General features: G+C 42.3%; 1 protein-coding gene across 3 annotated transcripts; it reads left to right on the forward strand.

The window, feature by feature from the left end:
- Positions 1 to 10: 10 nt before the first annotated feature.
- dync2i1 (dynein 2 intermediate chain 1) lies at positions 11 to 16,854 on the forward strand. Of its 3 annotated transcripts, XM_029661562.2 has the most exons (23): positions 11 to 155; positions 512 to 565; positions 660 to 1,374; positions 1,454 to 1,521; positions 1,805 to 2,044; positions 2,258 to 2,326; positions 7,327 to 7,398; positions 7,653 to 7,872; positions 8,120 to 8,222; positions 11,434 to 11,563; positions 11,844 to 11,955; positions 12,120 to 12,214; positions 12,338 to 12,467; positions 12,719 to 12,891; positions 13,174 to 13,336; positions 13,656 to 13,769; positions 14,071 to 14,132; positions 14,316 to 14,367; positions 14,462 to 14,525; positions 14,798 to 14,897; positions 15,145 to 15,276; positions 15,396 to 15,619; positions 16,001 to 16,854. In XM_029661562.2, exons 1-23 carry the CDS (start codon positions 141 to 143, stop codon positions 16,170 to 16,172), a joined length of 3,279 nt encoding a protein of 1,092 aa, XP_029517422.1. In that variant the 5' UTR covers positions 11 to 140; the 3' UTR covers positions 16,173 to 16,854. The 3 variants fall into 3 exon arrangements, with proteins under 3 accessions (XP_029517422.1, XP_029517424.1, XP_064875622.1); XM_029661564.2 differs by lacking the exon at positions 2,258 to 2,326; XM_065019550.1 differs by lacking the exon at positions 512 to 565.
- The last annotated feature ends 1,100 nt before the right edge of the window (positions 16,855 to 17,954 follow it).

Genomic DNA, 17,954 nt, shown 5'->3' on the forward strand with positions numbered 1-17,954 from the left:
ACGCACTCGCCTTAGTTTCAGTCAAGTGCGCTTGCGCAATCGAAATCTGGTGTCAAGGCGCTGAATAATGTCAACACAAATTCGTAATCTTTATTTCTGATATAAATTGAATATTTCATGAGGAAGAGACAGGCGATATCATGCCTACAGATAAGGTAAAATGGTGACTAAATACATAACAATTTTACACATATATGCGTGCAAATGTAGAGATAGGTAACGTTAGGCTAGCTAATTTAGTAGCTTGCTAGCTAGCTAACGCCAACGTCCAGTCCAGCCAGGAATAACCTGCTTTAGCTAGCTATCTAACTAACTTAGTAACGTTAGCTATCTATATTGCTAGAGGACAATCTACAAGCAAGACTAGTTAACGTTAGTTGATTGGTTATCAAACCAATTGATAACTAACATAGCTAGCTACATTTATAGCTATGCATCAATATTCTTTGCTTGGTTATTGCTGTGCTTATTGTCAGTGAGAATAATGATGTATTCCTTGTCTATTATTTAGAAAATAACAAAGGAAGATACATGGAAATCAGATGACCTTAGGAGGCACATAAGGGTAAATTCAGTCACGTGACAAGTGTAGCAAAATGTTTTATGATAAGCTTGCCTCGATTGTATCATGTGCAATGAATAATGTGTCTTGTTGTCAGGGTGGAGGACACGATGAAGAATCTAGCAGCAGCAGGAGGAGAGATGATGAGAGAAGACACAGGACGGGGGAGTCAGTCGAGCGACGCCACAGAGACCCAGAGAGGGAGGCCAGAAGGGAGAGAGAGAAGAACAGAGAGAGAGATGGGACCCGAGAGAGAACAAAACCCAGAGATACAGACAAGGACAGGCATCAAGACAGAAGGATAGACGGCTCGAGAGACAGGATGGGCGAAAAGGAGGAGAGAGACAAAGAAAGGAGCAGAGCGCAAGATAGGGTTATTAAAGGCACAGAGAATGTTAAGTACAGGAATGGGGACAGAGACAGTCGGGACAAAATGCATGATAGAGAAGAAAAAGAAAACAGGGATAGGGAGAGGGTAAAGGCCAGAGAAAGGGATACGGAGAGGACAAGGGAGAGGGAAAGAGATGCGCTGAGGAAGAGCGACAGGGATAAAGAGAAGGAGAAAAACAAGGAGAGTGAAACAGGAGAGAGGGACAGGGAGCGAAGGTCTGACAGAGATAGAAAGAGAAATGAGGAGAGGGCGGAGGGAGGGAGAGACAGGGATAGAGAGCATGATCGTGAGAAGAGAGATAGACATAAGGAGAGGGAGTATCTGAAAGAGAGTGAACGCTACAAGGACAGATCGCAGAAAGACAAGGAAAGAAAAGAAAGACACACGGACAAAGAGCATTCAGGACAAAAGGAAGAAAGAGGTAAAGTTATCCAGGGGAAAAATATACCTTACTACCTCACTAGTCATCGTATGTCAATACATTGTTATTTTTATTTCAGAATACAGGGAGCAACATAGAAAAGAAAAGGAGGAGAGAGAAAGGAGACACAAAGAGAGAGCACAACACGTAAGCGTCTTCAATATTGTCGTTAACATGTTCTTTATTCCCCAAATTAAAAAATAAGGTATCAACACCCCAATGGTCTGACTGGTTCCGCTGGCTTACACTCTGGGGTGAAGTTTCCCCTAGGTACAGATCTAGGATCAGCATCACCTCCCCCAATCCTAACCTTCTTAACCGTTAGTGGTTAAAATGTAAAACTGATCCAAGATGTAAATGTATGAGCAGAATCCAGGGACAACTTCAACCTACACCCTGGCTCACATCCTGGGGTATATTTTTGTTACAGGATACAGGTGAAAGTCGGAGACATGACGGTGATTCCAGAGAAGTGGAGAGTGAGCGAGTGCACAGGGAACGAAAGGGATCGGACAGAGAGAGGGAGGGAAAGAGGGATAAACATAGAGAGAGGAGGCACAGAGAAGAAGCAATTCCTGAGAAGGATTCCACAGAACGGACCAGCGCCAAGAAATCATCATCCTCAGACCTCAGAGTTCACAAGGATAAGACAGAGCCTGTTAAAACTAAGGTTAGTGTCACAAAGTCAATAGTTTATTCAAAGTGCATTTTACTACACAGTTTACATCATAAAAAAGTCTAAAAAATAATATAGGAAAAGGGAATATGGAGAAAACAACAAGTGATAAACAGTCCCTCTCCCTTTTCAATAGATGTTCCTCATATATAGTATATGTGTTTTCATGACTCTTTTTTTCCTGTGTGTTTCCCCTGTGTGAGCCAGGAAGTAGTGATGCGATCTGAGTCAGCGTGGAGGTCTAGTCAGAAACAATTAAGTGACACAGAGGAGCCCGTAAGACTTCTTTTCATGATGGGGTTTTTCTCATGGCCATATCTATCTACCGTCAATACCTCTGCTAGCATGAGAATAGAGCATGGCTATTTGTTTTGGACCATAGCTGCTTAACACACACCCAATTCAGACCAAGAGCGTTGCATTTTGAATTGGGGTCTGTCAAAATTGACTGTGGCATTTTGTATGTTTCAGTGCATTTAAAATCAGATAAGTTCACAAGCCTTGTCTATAGATATACAGGGTCATTACTTGCGAACATAAGCAAGCATTTAAAGTTCAATGGGTTCTCACACACAGAATGCATATAAGCCAATGAAAAGTGTTGATTTACTTGCTTATGACCCAATGCTAAATTGTAGCTCGTCCTATCAGATAGCATGTTAAAAGTTAGCCCTATGCTAACTTCAGCAGGAGGCAATGATTATGATTATACAGTGGGGGAAAAAGTATTTAGTCAGCCACCAATTGTGCATGTTCTCCCACTTCAAAAGATGAGAGATGCCTGTAATTTTCATCATAGGTACACTTCAACTATGACAGACAAAATGAGAAAAAAAAATCCAGAAAATCACATTGTAGGATTTTTTATGAATTTATTTGCAAATTATGGATAATAAGTATTTGGTCAATAACAAAAGTTTATCTCAAAACTTTTTATATACCCTTTGTTGGCAATGACAGAGGTCAAACGTTTTCTGTAAGTCTTCACAAGGTTTTCACACACTGTTTCTGGTATTTTGGCCCATTCCTCCATGCAGATCTCCTCTAGAGCAGTGATGTTTTGGGGCTTTCAACTCCCTCCAAAGATTTTCTATGGGGTTGAGATCTGGAGACTGGCTAGGCCACTCCAGGACCTTGAAATGCTTCTTACGAAGCCACTCCTTCATTGCCTGGGCGGTGTGTTTGGGATCATTGTCATGCTGAAAGACCCAGCCACGTTTCATCTTCAATGCCCTTGCTGATGGAAGGAGGTTTTCACGCAAAATCTCACGATACATGGCGCCATTCATTCTTTCCTTTACACGGATCAGTCGTCCTGGTCCCTTTGCAGAAAAACAGACCCAAAGCATTATGTTTCCACCCCCATGCTTCACAGTAGGTATGGTGTTCTTTGGATGCAACTCAGCATTCTTTGTCCTCCAAACACGATGAGTTGAGTTTTTAACAAAAAGTGCTATTTTGGTTTGATCTGACCATATGACATTCTCCCAATCTTCTTCTGGATCATCCAAATGCTCTCTAGCAAACTTCAGACGGGCATGGACATGTACTGGCTTAAGCAGGGGGACACGTCTGGCACTGCAGGATTTGAGTCCCTGGCGGCGTAGTGTGTTACTGATGGTAGGCTTTGTTACTTTGGTCCCAGCTCTCTGCAGGTCATTCACTAGGTCCCCCGGTGTGGTTCTGGGATTTTTGCTCACTGTTCTTGTGATCATTTTGACCCCACGGGGTGAGATCTTGCGTGGAGCTCCAGATCGAGGGAGATTAATTGCTCCCACAGTTGATTTCTTCAAACCAAGCTGCTTACCTATTGCAGATTCACTCTTCCCAGCCTGGTGCAGGTCTACCATTTTGTTTCTGGTGTCCTTTGACAGCTTTTTGGTCGTGGCCATAGTGGAGTTTGGAGTGTGACTGTTTGAGGTTGTGGACAAGTGTCTTTTATACTGATAACAAGTTCAAACAGGTGCCATTAATACAGGTAACGAGTGGAGGACAGAGGAGCCTCTTAAAGAAGAAGTTACAGGTCTGTGAGAGCCAGAAATCTTGCTTGTTTGTAGGTGACCAAATACTTATTATCCACCATAATTTGCAAATAAATTCATAAAAAATCCTACAATGTGATTTTCTGGATTAGTTTCTTCTCATTTTGTCTGTCATAGTTGAAGTGTACCTATGATGAAAATAACAGGCCTCTCTCATCTTTTTACGTGGGAGAACTTGCACAATTGGTGGCTGACTAAATATTTTTTTGCCCCACTGTAAGTGCATCAGCCAATTAGAATTGTTGAAGTAGTTGGACGTGTTCCAACACTTCTTCATGGATGGAAGTGTTGTTAACGTACGTAAGTCCAACAGAATGTTCTGATCATCAAAGCAACTCTCACATGTATTTGACTGACTGGTCAAATTACTGTCTGTGTAAAGTGCCTACCACTTAATTGTCGCAGATTGTGGCAAGGGTCGGCGAGCATCAAGGACCGGCAGTGGACAGTTTTTTTCCTCAACAAAAATGCTTGCTGCGAGGGGGCTATTCAAACCCACAGTTAAATGCACTATCGATTGCGAGTCAACCGCTTTAGCAGTATGTGCCACCGTGAAGCGAAAATGTTGTTAAACATTAGTAGTAGCCTAGTCAAGGCTGCATCAGTGCAATATTGGCACACAACATTTTGTTACAGAACAACAGATCAAGTAAACCTTGAATTTGTAGGTTTAAAATATCCCTCCAGTGGCCAGGGTTGACCTATTTTAAGAAATGCCATTGGTTGGTGGGTATAAAGATATATTAAGATCTTTCATAGGCTAAAGAAGTTGTGCCAGGTTATAATCAGTACCACCTGTTGAGGTTAGTATAGGGCTAACGTGTTATCTGATTGGACCAGCTACGATTTAGCGTCACATGCATGTATATTGCCGCTTTTCATTGGCTGATATGCATTTGGTGTGTGAGAACCCATTTAATTTTTAAATGCTTGTTTATGTTAACATGGCCCCACAGTATTTTCCAACCTGTTCTAATATTTCTCTTTCATTATTGGCAAATGTTTGCAGTGGCACCTTTTGTTGATGGCTTCATTGCTTTGCTTGCCTTAACATGCAGTGCATTTGGAAAGTATTCAGATCCCTTGACTTACAAGCTACAGCCTTATTCTAAAATGGATGAAATATATATTTTTTCTTCTCAAATCTACACACAATATCCCATAAAGCAAACACTGTTTTTATACATTTTTGCAAATTTATAAAAAAATATAAACCTGGAATATGACATTTACATAAGTATTCCGACCCTTTACTCAGTACTTTGTTGTAGCACCTTTGGCAGCGATTACAGCCTCGAGTCTTCTTGGATATGACGCTACAAGCTTGGTACATCTGTAATTGGGGAGTTTTTCCCATTCTTCTCTGCAGATCCTCTCAAGCTCTGTCCGCTAGGATGGGGAGCGTCGCTGCACAGCTATTTTCTGGTCTTTCCATAGATGTTCGATCGGGTTCATGTCCGGGCTCTGGCTGGGCTACTCAAGGACATTCAGAGACTTGTCCTAAAACCATTCCTGCGTTGTCTTGGCTGTGTGCTTAGGGTCGATGTCTTGTTGGAAGGTGAACCTTCACCCCAGTCTGAGGTCCTGAGTGCTCTGGAGCAGGTTTTCATCAAGGATCTCTCTGTACTTTTCTCGGTTCATCTTTCCCTAGATCCTGACTAGACTCTCTGCCGCTGAAAAACATCCCCACAGCATGATGCTGTCACCACCATGCTTCACCGTAGGGATGGTTCCAGGTTTCCTCCAGACGTGACACTTGGCATTCAGGCCAAAGCGTTCAATCTTTGTTTCATCAGACCAGAGAATCTTGTTTCTCATGGTCAGAGTCCTTTAGGTGCCTTTTGGCAAACTCCAAGCGGGCTGTCATTTTCCTTTTACTGAGGAGTGGCTTCCGTCTGGCCAGTCTCCCATAAAGACCTGATTGGTGGAGTGTTGCAGAGATGGTTGTCCTTCTGGAAGGTTCTCCCATCTCCACAGAGGAACTCTGGAGCTCTGTCAGAGTGACCATCGGGTTCTTGGCCACTTCCCTGACCAAGGCCTTTCTCCCCTGATTGCTCAGTTTGGCCGAGTGGCCAGCTCTAGGAAGAGTCTAGGTGGTTTCAAATTTCTCCCGTTTAAGAATCCAAGTGGGCTCCCGAGTGGCGCAGTGGTCTAAGGCACTGCATCTTAGTGCAAGAGGCGTCACTACAGTCCCTAGTTTGATTCCAGGTTGTTTCACATCCGGCCGTGATTGGGAGTCCCATAGGGCGGCGCATAATTGGCCCAGCATCGTCCGGGTTTGGCCGGGGTAGGCCATCATTGTAAATAAGAATTTGTTCTTAACTGACCTGCCTAGTTAAACAAAGGTTCAATTTAAAAAATTATGGAGGTCACTATGTTCTTGGGGACCTTCAATGCTGCAGAAATGTTTTGGTACCCTTTCCCAGGTCTGTGCCTCGACACAATCCTGTCTCGGAGAACTACGGACAATTCCTTCGACTTCATGGCTTGGTTTTTGCTTTGACATGCAGTGTCAACTGTGGGACCTTATATAGACCGGTTTGTGCCTTTCCAAATCATGTCCAATCAACTGGATTTACCACAGGTGGACTCCCAAGTTGTTGAAACATCTCAAGGATGATTAATGGAAACAGGATGCACCTGAGCTCAATTTAGAGTCTCATAATAAGGTATTTGAGATTTTTATTTTTAATACATTTGCACAAAAAAACACAAAAAAGATTGTTGGGGGTAAATTTTTTAAATCCGTTTTATAATAAGGCTGTAACGTAATGACATGTGGAAACAGTCAAGGGGTCTGAATACTTTCCGAATGCACCCATGCTCCAGCTTGTTGCATGGCAACATTCACATGGATATACTATTTCTGTAAATGCTCTGTATATTTGTCTATGTATTTAACTAATAGGGGTGCGTTCAGTTGAAGAACGTCGCGATTATGGTGGCTCAGAGGGTGATTATGTATGGTGTGCTGCACAAGTTTTGTGATTTCAAATGGTCACACCCATATTGATCAGGCCACACCCACCAAAAGAGCAAACGTACCTCAAAGGACGAACGGTCAACACCGTTTTGGGAAACGTGTCATTAAGTACAAACCGCAACTTAGCAAATGTTGAACCAAACTGAATGCACCGCAGGTCTCGCATGAAGTTAGATGTGTTAAATACAAGCTATTGACTGAAATGAATTGCATCTGAAAATAATTGCATCTGAAATGAACTGCATCTGTAGGTGGAAATCGCGGAGGCCACGGCTGAGGACCGTGGCTATGATGAAGCTCAGGACTATGAAGAGGACTTTGAGGTGAGAAGAGTCAAAGCCTATAGAGGGTGAATTTTCTTAGTAACTCCATTTGTATTTCAGTTTTTTTCTTTTGTTTCATTATATATCACGCATGCTCTAAATGGATTGCTTTTCCAGAAAATGGTGAGTGATTAAATGTATTCAAGCACTGACAATCAGCAATGGTAGATGGTAGTTACACGTGTTACTAGTTGTTACAACACCATTATAAGAGCAGCTTAAAACTTTTTTTAATTTATTTTTTATCTCCAAAGGATTATGAGGAGGATTTTGAGGATGTGGATGACAGCGAGGGAGAGGATGAAAAGCAGACACGCAGCCATGAAGAGAGAGAAGCGAGGGAGGAAATTAGTTCACAGAGGAGGGAGGAGATCGAGGCCATTCAGAGAGCCATGGATGAGGAGAACGAGAGAGTGGGCTCTGCCCAGCCCAGGCTAAGCACAGAGGAGGACGACAGACCCAAAAGGTCAAGAGGTATGGTAAATGCTCAACACTACTCGGTCGTAGTCAAGAGTGCATACCATAGCAAAACGTTTTCGAATGGAAAACCAAAAAATATTGTTTCTTATTGGATCATTCTGGTAGGTCGCTCCCCGTTTCAGCCCGTTTGGTTGATACGACCCTGGTATGAAAAATAAAGACTTGTTTATTATTTAGGACTGTCTTTTAGGACAAATTGTACGAAGCCTGTTTGAATAACGAAAACATTTCTTGGCCATAGATTCTGAAACGCCTCAAAGTAAAGTTTCACAGCCCGGGAGGTTCATGGACTTTGTCGCTGCGAAGCATCGTGAGGTCAGCAAAAAGGTTGCCAGCAAACAGAAGTAAGTCTAATGGAACTAACTGTGAGTGTGATACATTTGAGAGGGAAATGCGGTTAAAATTGATAGATTCAGAGCCCTACTGTAAACCCTGTGAGTCAACTGATGTGAAGAGTAAATTCAGCAACGCTTGGAGGACAGTGGAAGTTTACAATAAGGCTTTTTTTTAATTGTTATTAGGGGTTCACAGTGAAGCTTTGAAACCTATTGTTATTCTCTGAATTGATAGATTTATTCCCACTTTACATGGTCAAATATCTCATTTATTTGCCACACAGAAACTAGAGGCCATGAGTAACTTCATCAAAAATAATGGCACCGATTGGCCTATAGGTGGCACTGTTATAAGCAGTCTCACTTAAACGCTTATGTCCGTCACCCCAGTTTGACTTAGGAACTTGAAAGCCAAGGTTCACAACCAATGTTCCTTCTAAACTGTACACTGGCACGCAGCTCCCATTAGTTAACACTATCAACATTTCCCTTTACTGTGGGAATTGTGATCGAGTCAACGCAATATTAGCCACTTTCAATGCAACATCCCGAAACAAAACTAACTATGCAAGACTTAGTATGCAAAACGAACTATGCAAGAGAGCGCATTGGAGTAGGATTCTATTGCATTGACAGGCACGACTCAGGCCCATACTCAACACATACCGGTGCGCCATAACCAATCAGGGCTGCAGTAGGCCTATATGCAAATAGACCGTTGCCATATATGGATTTGTGCCATTCACTATGAGCTGGATTATTAGCGCTTGTTTTGAGATCAAAGCTTGAGCTGCGGATAGCCACGTGTGCACATTTGTTTATATTCTTTGCTAGTTAGTGAGTTATTAGTCCAGTTATAGCTAATTTGTAGTCAGAAATGTGCGAGTGATTCCTTCCTACAAGAGCACAAAACGTGTACATGCATCTAGCCATCTTTGAAAAGGGAATCGGGTAAAGCGCTTTCTTTTATGTCTTAAAGGGGCAGTTGTGTATTTTGAGACCAGCTTGAATAAGCTAAGTACCTAATAGGCAGAGGGTAGAATAATTTTTCTGATTTTCTGTAATAATTGTATGGGAATAATAAATGCATTTTATTTTGTAAAGTGGTTTCTTGCATCAAACAACACAACGAAACAAAACATTCAGTCACCTCCTTGTCTGAAAGACAAGTGGATAAACAGGTTAATGTCAAACCCTGCGTGTTTTTTTCAAAAGTCTCATGGAATGGAGATCTACATTGAACACCACACATTGGCTGCTACTGTAGGCCGGAAGATCGAACTGCTATTTCCATGTTAAAATGTTATGTGATGCATTTTCATTATTGTTTTTCATGGTAGGCCTACATTATGATCAAATAGCCACAGTAGAGCCTGATTGGCCACTGTTAAAACAATAAATTAAAGCCTTACAGCCTCAGTGTTCACAGTAAACGCGTCTCGGAAGTTGCACAGAGATTTCACAAGGTTCTGGTTTGCGATCAGCAGAAAAATATCAGAGGGAACATTGGACACGACCCCATGTGGGGTTGTCTGATTTGAAAATTAAGTTGAGAGATAATCTGAAATCAAAAAAACAGTTGTGGTTTCTGTTTTCTTCCTACAAATGTGGCTCAGTCTTTTGAACAGTTTAAGCTTCAACATATTATGACCTCGTCACTGAAAGATAAGACTCTCGGGTATGTGTCTTCTGTCTCCCTAGCAGCCTTTAGAACAGAGTAATTAGAACAGAGGGCACTAAATCAGACTGGGGGGGAAAAGAACATCATCAATGATGATATTTTCTACACAGAATATCATACAAAATTATTGCCTGATGATCTTCTGAACTTCCTATTAACCTTTTCTGATGCATTTTAGTCACGTCAAACCATAATTTCTTCTAATTGAAATACTGTCAAAAGTACTGTCAGACTTATTTTAAAAAATAATAAAAAAGTAAACATTGACCTTTGATTACATAACTTTTTTTTACATAGTAGGGTTGGATAAAAAAAACATGTATATTAAGCTAAGGGATTGGTGAAAAAATGGCGGAGTTATATCATAAATCCTAGGTGTCCATTTAAACCACTGTAAATCAAACTCCACAATGGCCTATCAATTTCGACGTCCATAAGATTAACCGCAAGAACAAGGAAACTATATAATAAAATACATCTTTGCATATTTAACACTAATGCTCAAAATCATCATGAACCATGAGTCAGATTGACTCCAGATTTGATATATAGACTCAATGAATTAGCCTCTAATGAATTTGAGAAGGATTAGTTTCCGCATTCTGTCGGCCACAGTACACCGCTAGATGGCACTATGTCACACCAGGGCTATAAGAACTGAACAGATGGACAAGGGGCCATGAAATATGGTACGCACAGCTTATGTATATGTCCTTTAGAAACTGTGTGAATATAAAGCCACTGCAACCTTAGATGGCTGCACCAGACCAGTTAGTGGCACTATAGATGTCATTGGCACCGGTGGCAACACAGGATACTAGAGCAATAAATATTGATCAAGTGGACTTTGTTTCATGTAAATGAATGTTAGATTTAAATGATCTGGACAAACAATGTGAAATATTGTGATTAGTATTTCTGTATAATCGCATATTGTTGGTCTGAACGTAGTGAAAAGTGGATATTTTATTCAGCGTATTACAGCTTTGAGAGTGTATTGCGGTATTTTGTTATGCTAGTGTCGAGTGTAGCAACTGAGATTTAAACCATTTACACAAACCGATTTGACCCGAAGAATTGGTAAATAAACTCAATACATTAAGTAATGACTTTTAATAATGACTACCTGCTGCATTGAAAGATGACCAACCTACAGCACTAGACTAAACTTCACTTGCGTCATCAATGTGATATTGAGAGATAAACATAGTAATGCTTTCACTGATTGCACATAAAGGAAGATGGGCTCCTACAGGATGGGAGTGCTTGCTTTGTTACCCAACTGATCTTGTGTCCTTTCTGTCATCCTGTGAACCCCGTTCGTTGCTGATCGCAGCTATATTTGTTCTTTATTGTTAAAGAAGCACTTTTATCAACTTCCACTGTCCGCCAAGAGTTGCTGAATTTCCCCTTAATTTCAATTTGCTCCTCAATTCATGCGCCTTGGTTGGAGAGTGAGATGGCTGTTGTGTTTCCTTGTTTCCTAAACCTGCTATATAATATCTCCTACTCTCTGTATGTGATATGGGCCCACCCCAGGAAACGCAGTACAGAGCTGCTTCGCCTGATCGACCTGGACTACTCCATCACCTTCTCCCTCCTGGATCTGCCCCCTGTCAATGAATATGACATGTACATCAAAAACTTTGGAACAACAAACACAAAACAGGTTTGCCTATGCTTAACAGACCTGGGTACAAATACTATTCAAAATCATTTCAAATACTTTATTTGGGCTTCATTGAGCTTGCCTGGCGCAAAGGAACCAATAGAATAGTTTCAAAATAGTGCAAACGCCACCCGTCTGGTACTCCAGACAGTCTACCGTAAAAGATTTCAAATAGTATCTGAACCCTGGTCTGCTCGTTAATGACATCATTGTGGCAGTAAGCTTGCTTGTCTTTTTATTCATATCAATGTGATAAACCCAATGCATCCTCACTTTCCAGGCTTACGTCCAGTGCAACGAGGACAATACTGATCGCGACATTCAAACGGAGGAGATCGAGATGAGCGAGAAGTGGACACAGCATCCTGCGGAGAGGAACGTAGGCTGTGGAGGTGAGGAAACGTGCACTGTGATCTGTACTCTATCAAATCTATGACTACATCCAAAATAGCACCCTACTCCCTTTATAGGGCACTACGGTTGACCAGAGCAAGTAGTGCACTATGTAGGGAATGTGCTGCCATTTGGAATGTGTTTTATTCCCACGCTGCAACAGGTCCTAAACTTTCCCACGAGGCGTCTGATGAATCTGTGACCAAACTGAGCATCGATTCACAGCGCCTAGCAACATTTCTGCGCTCAGCTTCACAGGTATAGCCTATGATGCTACATTTCTCTTCGAATCAAAGTAACCTTTTTGTCGTCACTACATTGCAAATTTTCCCTCTTCTTGCAGTTACTAGTGCTTTGTGCTCTCTGTTTTGCTGTTATTAGGTGGTTGCGGTACTGTTGGAAGAGGATAGGGCTGAGAAGCAATCACTGAAGAAGCTGAGGACTCAAGCAGACACTCTCTCTTTCAGCGACGGGTGTTTACAGCTCAATACCAAGCTTCCATTTCTATATGGCAAGTTACCTGACACCCAGTTATAATGTTCGTACTTTGTGTTCAGCCTTTCACATTGCTGTCATTGCAGTGTAGAACAGTCCCTAATTAGCTCATGCCATGCACTTTCAGCAACTTGGGTCTTGCCACTGTCCTGAACTGAAGGTCTGGCCCGTGTTCCCAAAGGCAGCACCCATAACAACCAACGCTATTTTTGCCATGTTTGTATATAAGCTAGTTTGTCTCAGTCCTATTGTTTTCCCTGCTCGCAGGTCGTCAGATCAGCCTGGTTCAATTCTCCCAGGTGCAGAGGCAGACCATGCTGTCTGTGCACAACCCCTCAGCCAAGCCCAGCGCCGTGCGGCTCGACAGCAAGACCATCATCTGTATCTGGAACATCTGGGAGCCCTCCCGCCCACAGAAGATTCTTGTCTACGAGTCCGAGGTGCCACTAAACCACTGCAACTCAGAGAGTTGTTTTAGATGGGGTTTCCCAAAATTCCCAGGTTTTCCAGAAATCCCTTTTTGGAAGATTCCCGGAATAAGCAGGGAACCGCAACCAGGATTTCTGGGAAATAGGAGAATTTGAGGGCATTTACTGGTATTTTGCGACCCTATTTGAAGCTTTGATTTAGGATTTGATGGGCGTTATCAACGAGGATGTGTTTGAAGGTTGGCATCAGCATTAGTGGAAACAAGACTACAACTCTCTGATTTTACCCTTCAGGTGCAATGCTGCTGCTTCAGCCCTGGTAAAGCCACGCTGGTGTTTGCGGGCACGTCCGTGGGTTCTGTAGTCTTGTGGGACTTGAGGGAGCACGCCAGTGCCCATTACACTTTAAGAATAGGGGAGAACGACTGGACTCTCCGCCACCCAACCTTCTCCACAGGTCAGCAATCAAAAGATTTTTCCTCTGGCTCTGTTATTTTTCCAAGTTTCATGCTTTTATGAAAAGTTTGAGTTTTTTTTTGCGCCGGGACTACTCATCTCTTTCTGTTTATTATTGTATTGCATGTACGATATACATCAAGGCAGGCATTTTGATTTGGATGACACCCATATGAAAATACTTAATCTACTCTTTAATATGTACTCTTAAGAATATCTTCTTGAACCGAGAGAGATGCGTATCAACTCCTAGTTTCCAGGAGCGTCATCTCCTGTTTTTGAGTAGGTTAATGTCACCTCCTCTGTCACCCTGTCATCAGATGCCGTGCTGGCAGCGTCGGGCCACATGTCCTCAGTGAGCTCTGTGGAGGCCGTCCCTGCCACCGTGGCTGAGGGCCTGAGGCCAGAGCTTCCCCTTTTGGCTTCTGACGAAGGTACTCCAACTGGACTTGGTGTGCCTCCCAATTATATCTTCTTTTTCCTGAAGTGTGCATTCGTTTACTACTTTCCCCAAGTCTAAAAGCCTTGGATTGGTGCAGGCAGGGGCTAGTTGGAGTTTTCACCATATTTCTTATACCAGCCATTTTCTTTTAAATCTGTGAAGGGAAGTAAACAAGTGCACACTTTGGGAGTAAGGAAAGAGAATTGGGACATTGGTCTATGAGAAACACACAATTATAGTAGCATTTGTTTTATTTACGGTGAGCTAAAGTCTTCCTTTAATTTCAAACTTAGAGTCATCAGGATTGTCATTCCAGTTGGCTTCTCTTGATGGAAATGGGGTTCTGAATCTATGGGTAAGTGTCTTTAGTATGCTACAATGCCGCCCCATGCTTTTGCATCACTACTATAACTGCTTATACACTAACTGTATAACTAGTCATCTTGAATTATTGGATTGGTCTGTTTACTAACCGCACAGACGGATCATTATTGAAGTGTCCTTCTGCAATGCTGTTGTTACCATCTCTGTCCCACAGGTGGTACTGGAGCTCCCTAAAGCCAACGACGCCGGCTCGCACACAGACCTGGGTGAGTCAGTCACGTTTAACATGTTTCCTCCATTACTTTCAATGTTTATTTTTTTTCTCTCCCACTCAATTGACCCTGGCTGTTTCTCTTGCAGGGCTCCGGCCTGGGGGCAAAGTGAAACTGCTCCACAGCTCCACAGTCCTCACCACCAGCGAGAGGTGAGACGTACAGATATTCAATTCATCACTGCCAGTCAGTGGGCCAAAAATAACCACAACGTGGGCCCCGCGGTACACAACAAGCTTGTTTTTACATGTCGCACGGACAGTTGTTGTTGTTGTCAGCTGACAAGACTGATATGATTCAGTGGTCAAATATGTATCTGTTTAACGTGCAGCTGGTGTCGTGTCTTTTTGCCTGGAATCTCGTGACCTAGTGATAAGACTGGGTATTTATTTCAGTCTGTCCCTTTCTCTCTCTCTCTCTCCAGGTCTTTGACGCGAGACGCTAAGAAAACAACACTGTTACAGACACTGCTGTTAAAATTTCTGCCTTCTGATTCCAACCATTTTTTCATTGGCACAAATATGGTGAGCAGTATCAAATCAATGAATCATCTTCTCTCTCTGTTTCACTGTTTGCCATTTTAGACATCCTGGATATGACCAACGTTGTGGATGCGTCTCAAAATCGTGTAAAAAAAGTAGTGCACTGTATAGGGAATAGTGTGCCGTTTGAGACGCATCCCATCCAGTATGTCCAGGATCATGTGGACAGAATAAACAGAAGTTACACTGTGTCGTATGGTATGTATTGGGCAATGTGTGTTGTTCATAGGGTCTTGTGAGCCATGGGACCAGTCACGGGTTAAAGGCTCCTCCAAAGTTCTACAGGCCTCAGGTGGTTGGATTCAGACCCGTTGATGTCGCCTCCATCGACTTTTCTCCCTTCGGAGAACCCATATTCCTGGTGAGATCGGTGCTGTTGAGATTGATGTATCTGAGATTCATGTTGTGTGCGTTTGTGCATGCTCGTGTGTATGTGAATGTTTTACGTATGATCTGTGTGTGTGCTTCTCTGTGTTCCAGGTGGGCTGTGGGGATGGCAGTGTCAGACTACACACAGTGCTGAGTGAGCAGCCTCTGATGGAGTGGACCAGCAGTACAGCAGGGCAGCCGGTGGTGTCAGTACAGTGGGCCCAGACCAGGCCAACAGTCTTCTGTGTTCTGGATGCTGCCTCCTACCTTCACATATGGGACCTGCTGGAGAAAGACTTTGAGCCTGTGATCACTGAAAAGATTGATGCTGACAGGTAATTAATAATGACTTCTTTTTTTTTTTACACACACAAAAAACTCTCAATTACAAAATTATTGAATTATGTATTTCAATGTTTGTCAGACGATGGCCCAAGACACAAAATGAAAGCATGCAGAGGGTTCTGTGTAAATAACAACAGATTAGTATGGAAACAACAGATTAGTATGGAAACAACAAAGTGCAGATGTCATTTGTATAAATACTTCATAACTAATGAAAAGCAGAATGCAGATAAATGGATTTTAGCTGGATGGAATATGAGTGATGTATCCCCCAGTTAGTGATTGGGGGAAGGTTTTTTATTTTTTTTATTCGCACATCAATAATACATTTTTATGGTGCCTGATTCATCTTTCTGTTTCTTTCTCCTCAGGGTAACAGCCATGGCTGTTTTTGGTGACCCTGCAAAGCAGAACACCTATTCAGGAATATCACTGGCAACACAGTCGGGGAAGATAGAAATGCAGTATTTCAGCAAGAGATTGACAGTGCCTGAATCTGCTGACCTGGAGAAACTACAGATCATGATGCAGGAGGCCTTTTGAAGTTATATGTCAGGAGTGTATTCATTTGTGCAAACGGTTTAAAACTTTTTTTTGTGTGTTTTTTTTTTACTGAAAGTTTTTGCAATGAGTCATAGGGAGTCATAACATATCACTAGTGTTTCTTATTGGACAAATTCAGTTAGTCCCTCCCCGTTTGCTTCCGTTTGGTTCCTAGTGGATACAACCCAGGGGGCTCACTGTGTTGGATCAAATTTGTTCATACAGTGGTAATCCCAGTCATCTCTAGATCAGTAAAGAGATCAACTTCAGAATGTAAGCAGATATAAATGGACTATATATTTCTATTACATTCCACATTCAGTTATTTTGTGTATTTGTTATTCTAAATACAGTAGGTGTCATAGTGGCATGATATTGAAATACAGTATTGGAATAAAAATTGCTTTGTTTGTGCTTATTTACAAATGAACAACTTTTGCATTTGCATACCGACAATGTCTGTTCTGTGTGTTTTATAGAAAAAATTGACTTTGTGTTTTCTTCCCATCCAAATGACTCAAAGTGTGACACCAAACATTCAGGGCTAAGCAACATGATGAATGTATAGATGCTACTCTTCATTTTATTGATGTGATGTTAATACAATAACAGTATTTTCTCTATGAGAGAACTATCATTTTTCAAGATTTTTGTTACTTCATTAAATAAAGTTTTCCATGTATTTCTCTTGTCTTTTTTTTATGATTCTCTATGCCCTGGTTTGCAAAAGGTTTTTCTGTGTGTAAACTCAGCGCCCCGAATAATACGGCTTTGGGGTAGGCCTAAAATAAATCGAATTCTTTAAATCCTTCCAACATCAGACATGAGTCCAAACAGAACATTTTCACCCAATCAAGTGACCAGTATCCTAGCAACGGATGGTATGCGCTCGGCAATGAAGATTCTCTACAACGTGGGAAGAGTTTTAGCTACAATGTGGTTGTAACTTAACTCGCTGACAACAGTCTTTGGTGTGAGAAAGAACTACTGTTTAGAACTACGGATGCTACCATGGTCACGGTCAGTGGTGTTTTTCTTCTGGTTCATAAATATTGACATCGTTGACGGATTAGATAATGTTTTTGATCAAAATGTCTCATGTCGGTGCCGGTTTGTATAGGCTACATTAGAATGCAATAACAGAAAAGGTACATAAACACAAACATCTGCTTAGATGATGGAAAACGTAGTAGTTATCTATCATCAAAATGCTACAATTTCAAAGGTGTTGTCTTGATAGAGTGCCTTGAAAGCAACTGTCTCCTCTGGCAAATAGAAAACAGGTTGGAAATTGAAATATTTTTTTCCCCTCTTCACCAGAAAATATTTCAACTGAACTAAAGGGTCTGACACTTAGACTGAGAATTAGGGTGAAAGACACATGCGAGTGCCAAAGAACCCCAACACCACCCCATCGGAGTTAGAGAGGAAGTGCATGCAAAATATCCATGCTCAACTCAGCAGACAACACAGACGAGGAGTGCGGCTTGGTGCAGGCCATGGGCATGGCCTCCCCTCCCCTCGGCGACGGAACCGACCTGGACAGGAAGAGCACGCTGCGGGTTACCCCCCGCCCCACAACAGCGGACCAGGAGGGAGCAGTCAGGGCGGTTAGACGCTCATGGGGGTCAGAGTTACGGAGAGGGAAGGGGAATTCTGTGGAGGAGAGCGCCAAGGGGAAAGCTCGCAGGATGTGGAAGTTCCTCAGCACTGGAATGAAGCAGAATGTGGACAAGGTAAAAAAGATGGCACTGGGCGTCCCAAATGGCATCCGATTCCCTA

This window comes from Oncorhynchus nerka, linkage group LG6 (genome assembly GCF_034236695.1).
Source record: "Oncorhynchus nerka isolate Pitt River linkage group LG6, Oner_Uvic_2.0, whole genome shotgun sequence".
NCBI lineage: Eukaryota > Metazoa > Chordata > Actinopteri > Salmoniformes > Salmonidae > Oncorhynchus > Oncorhynchus nerka.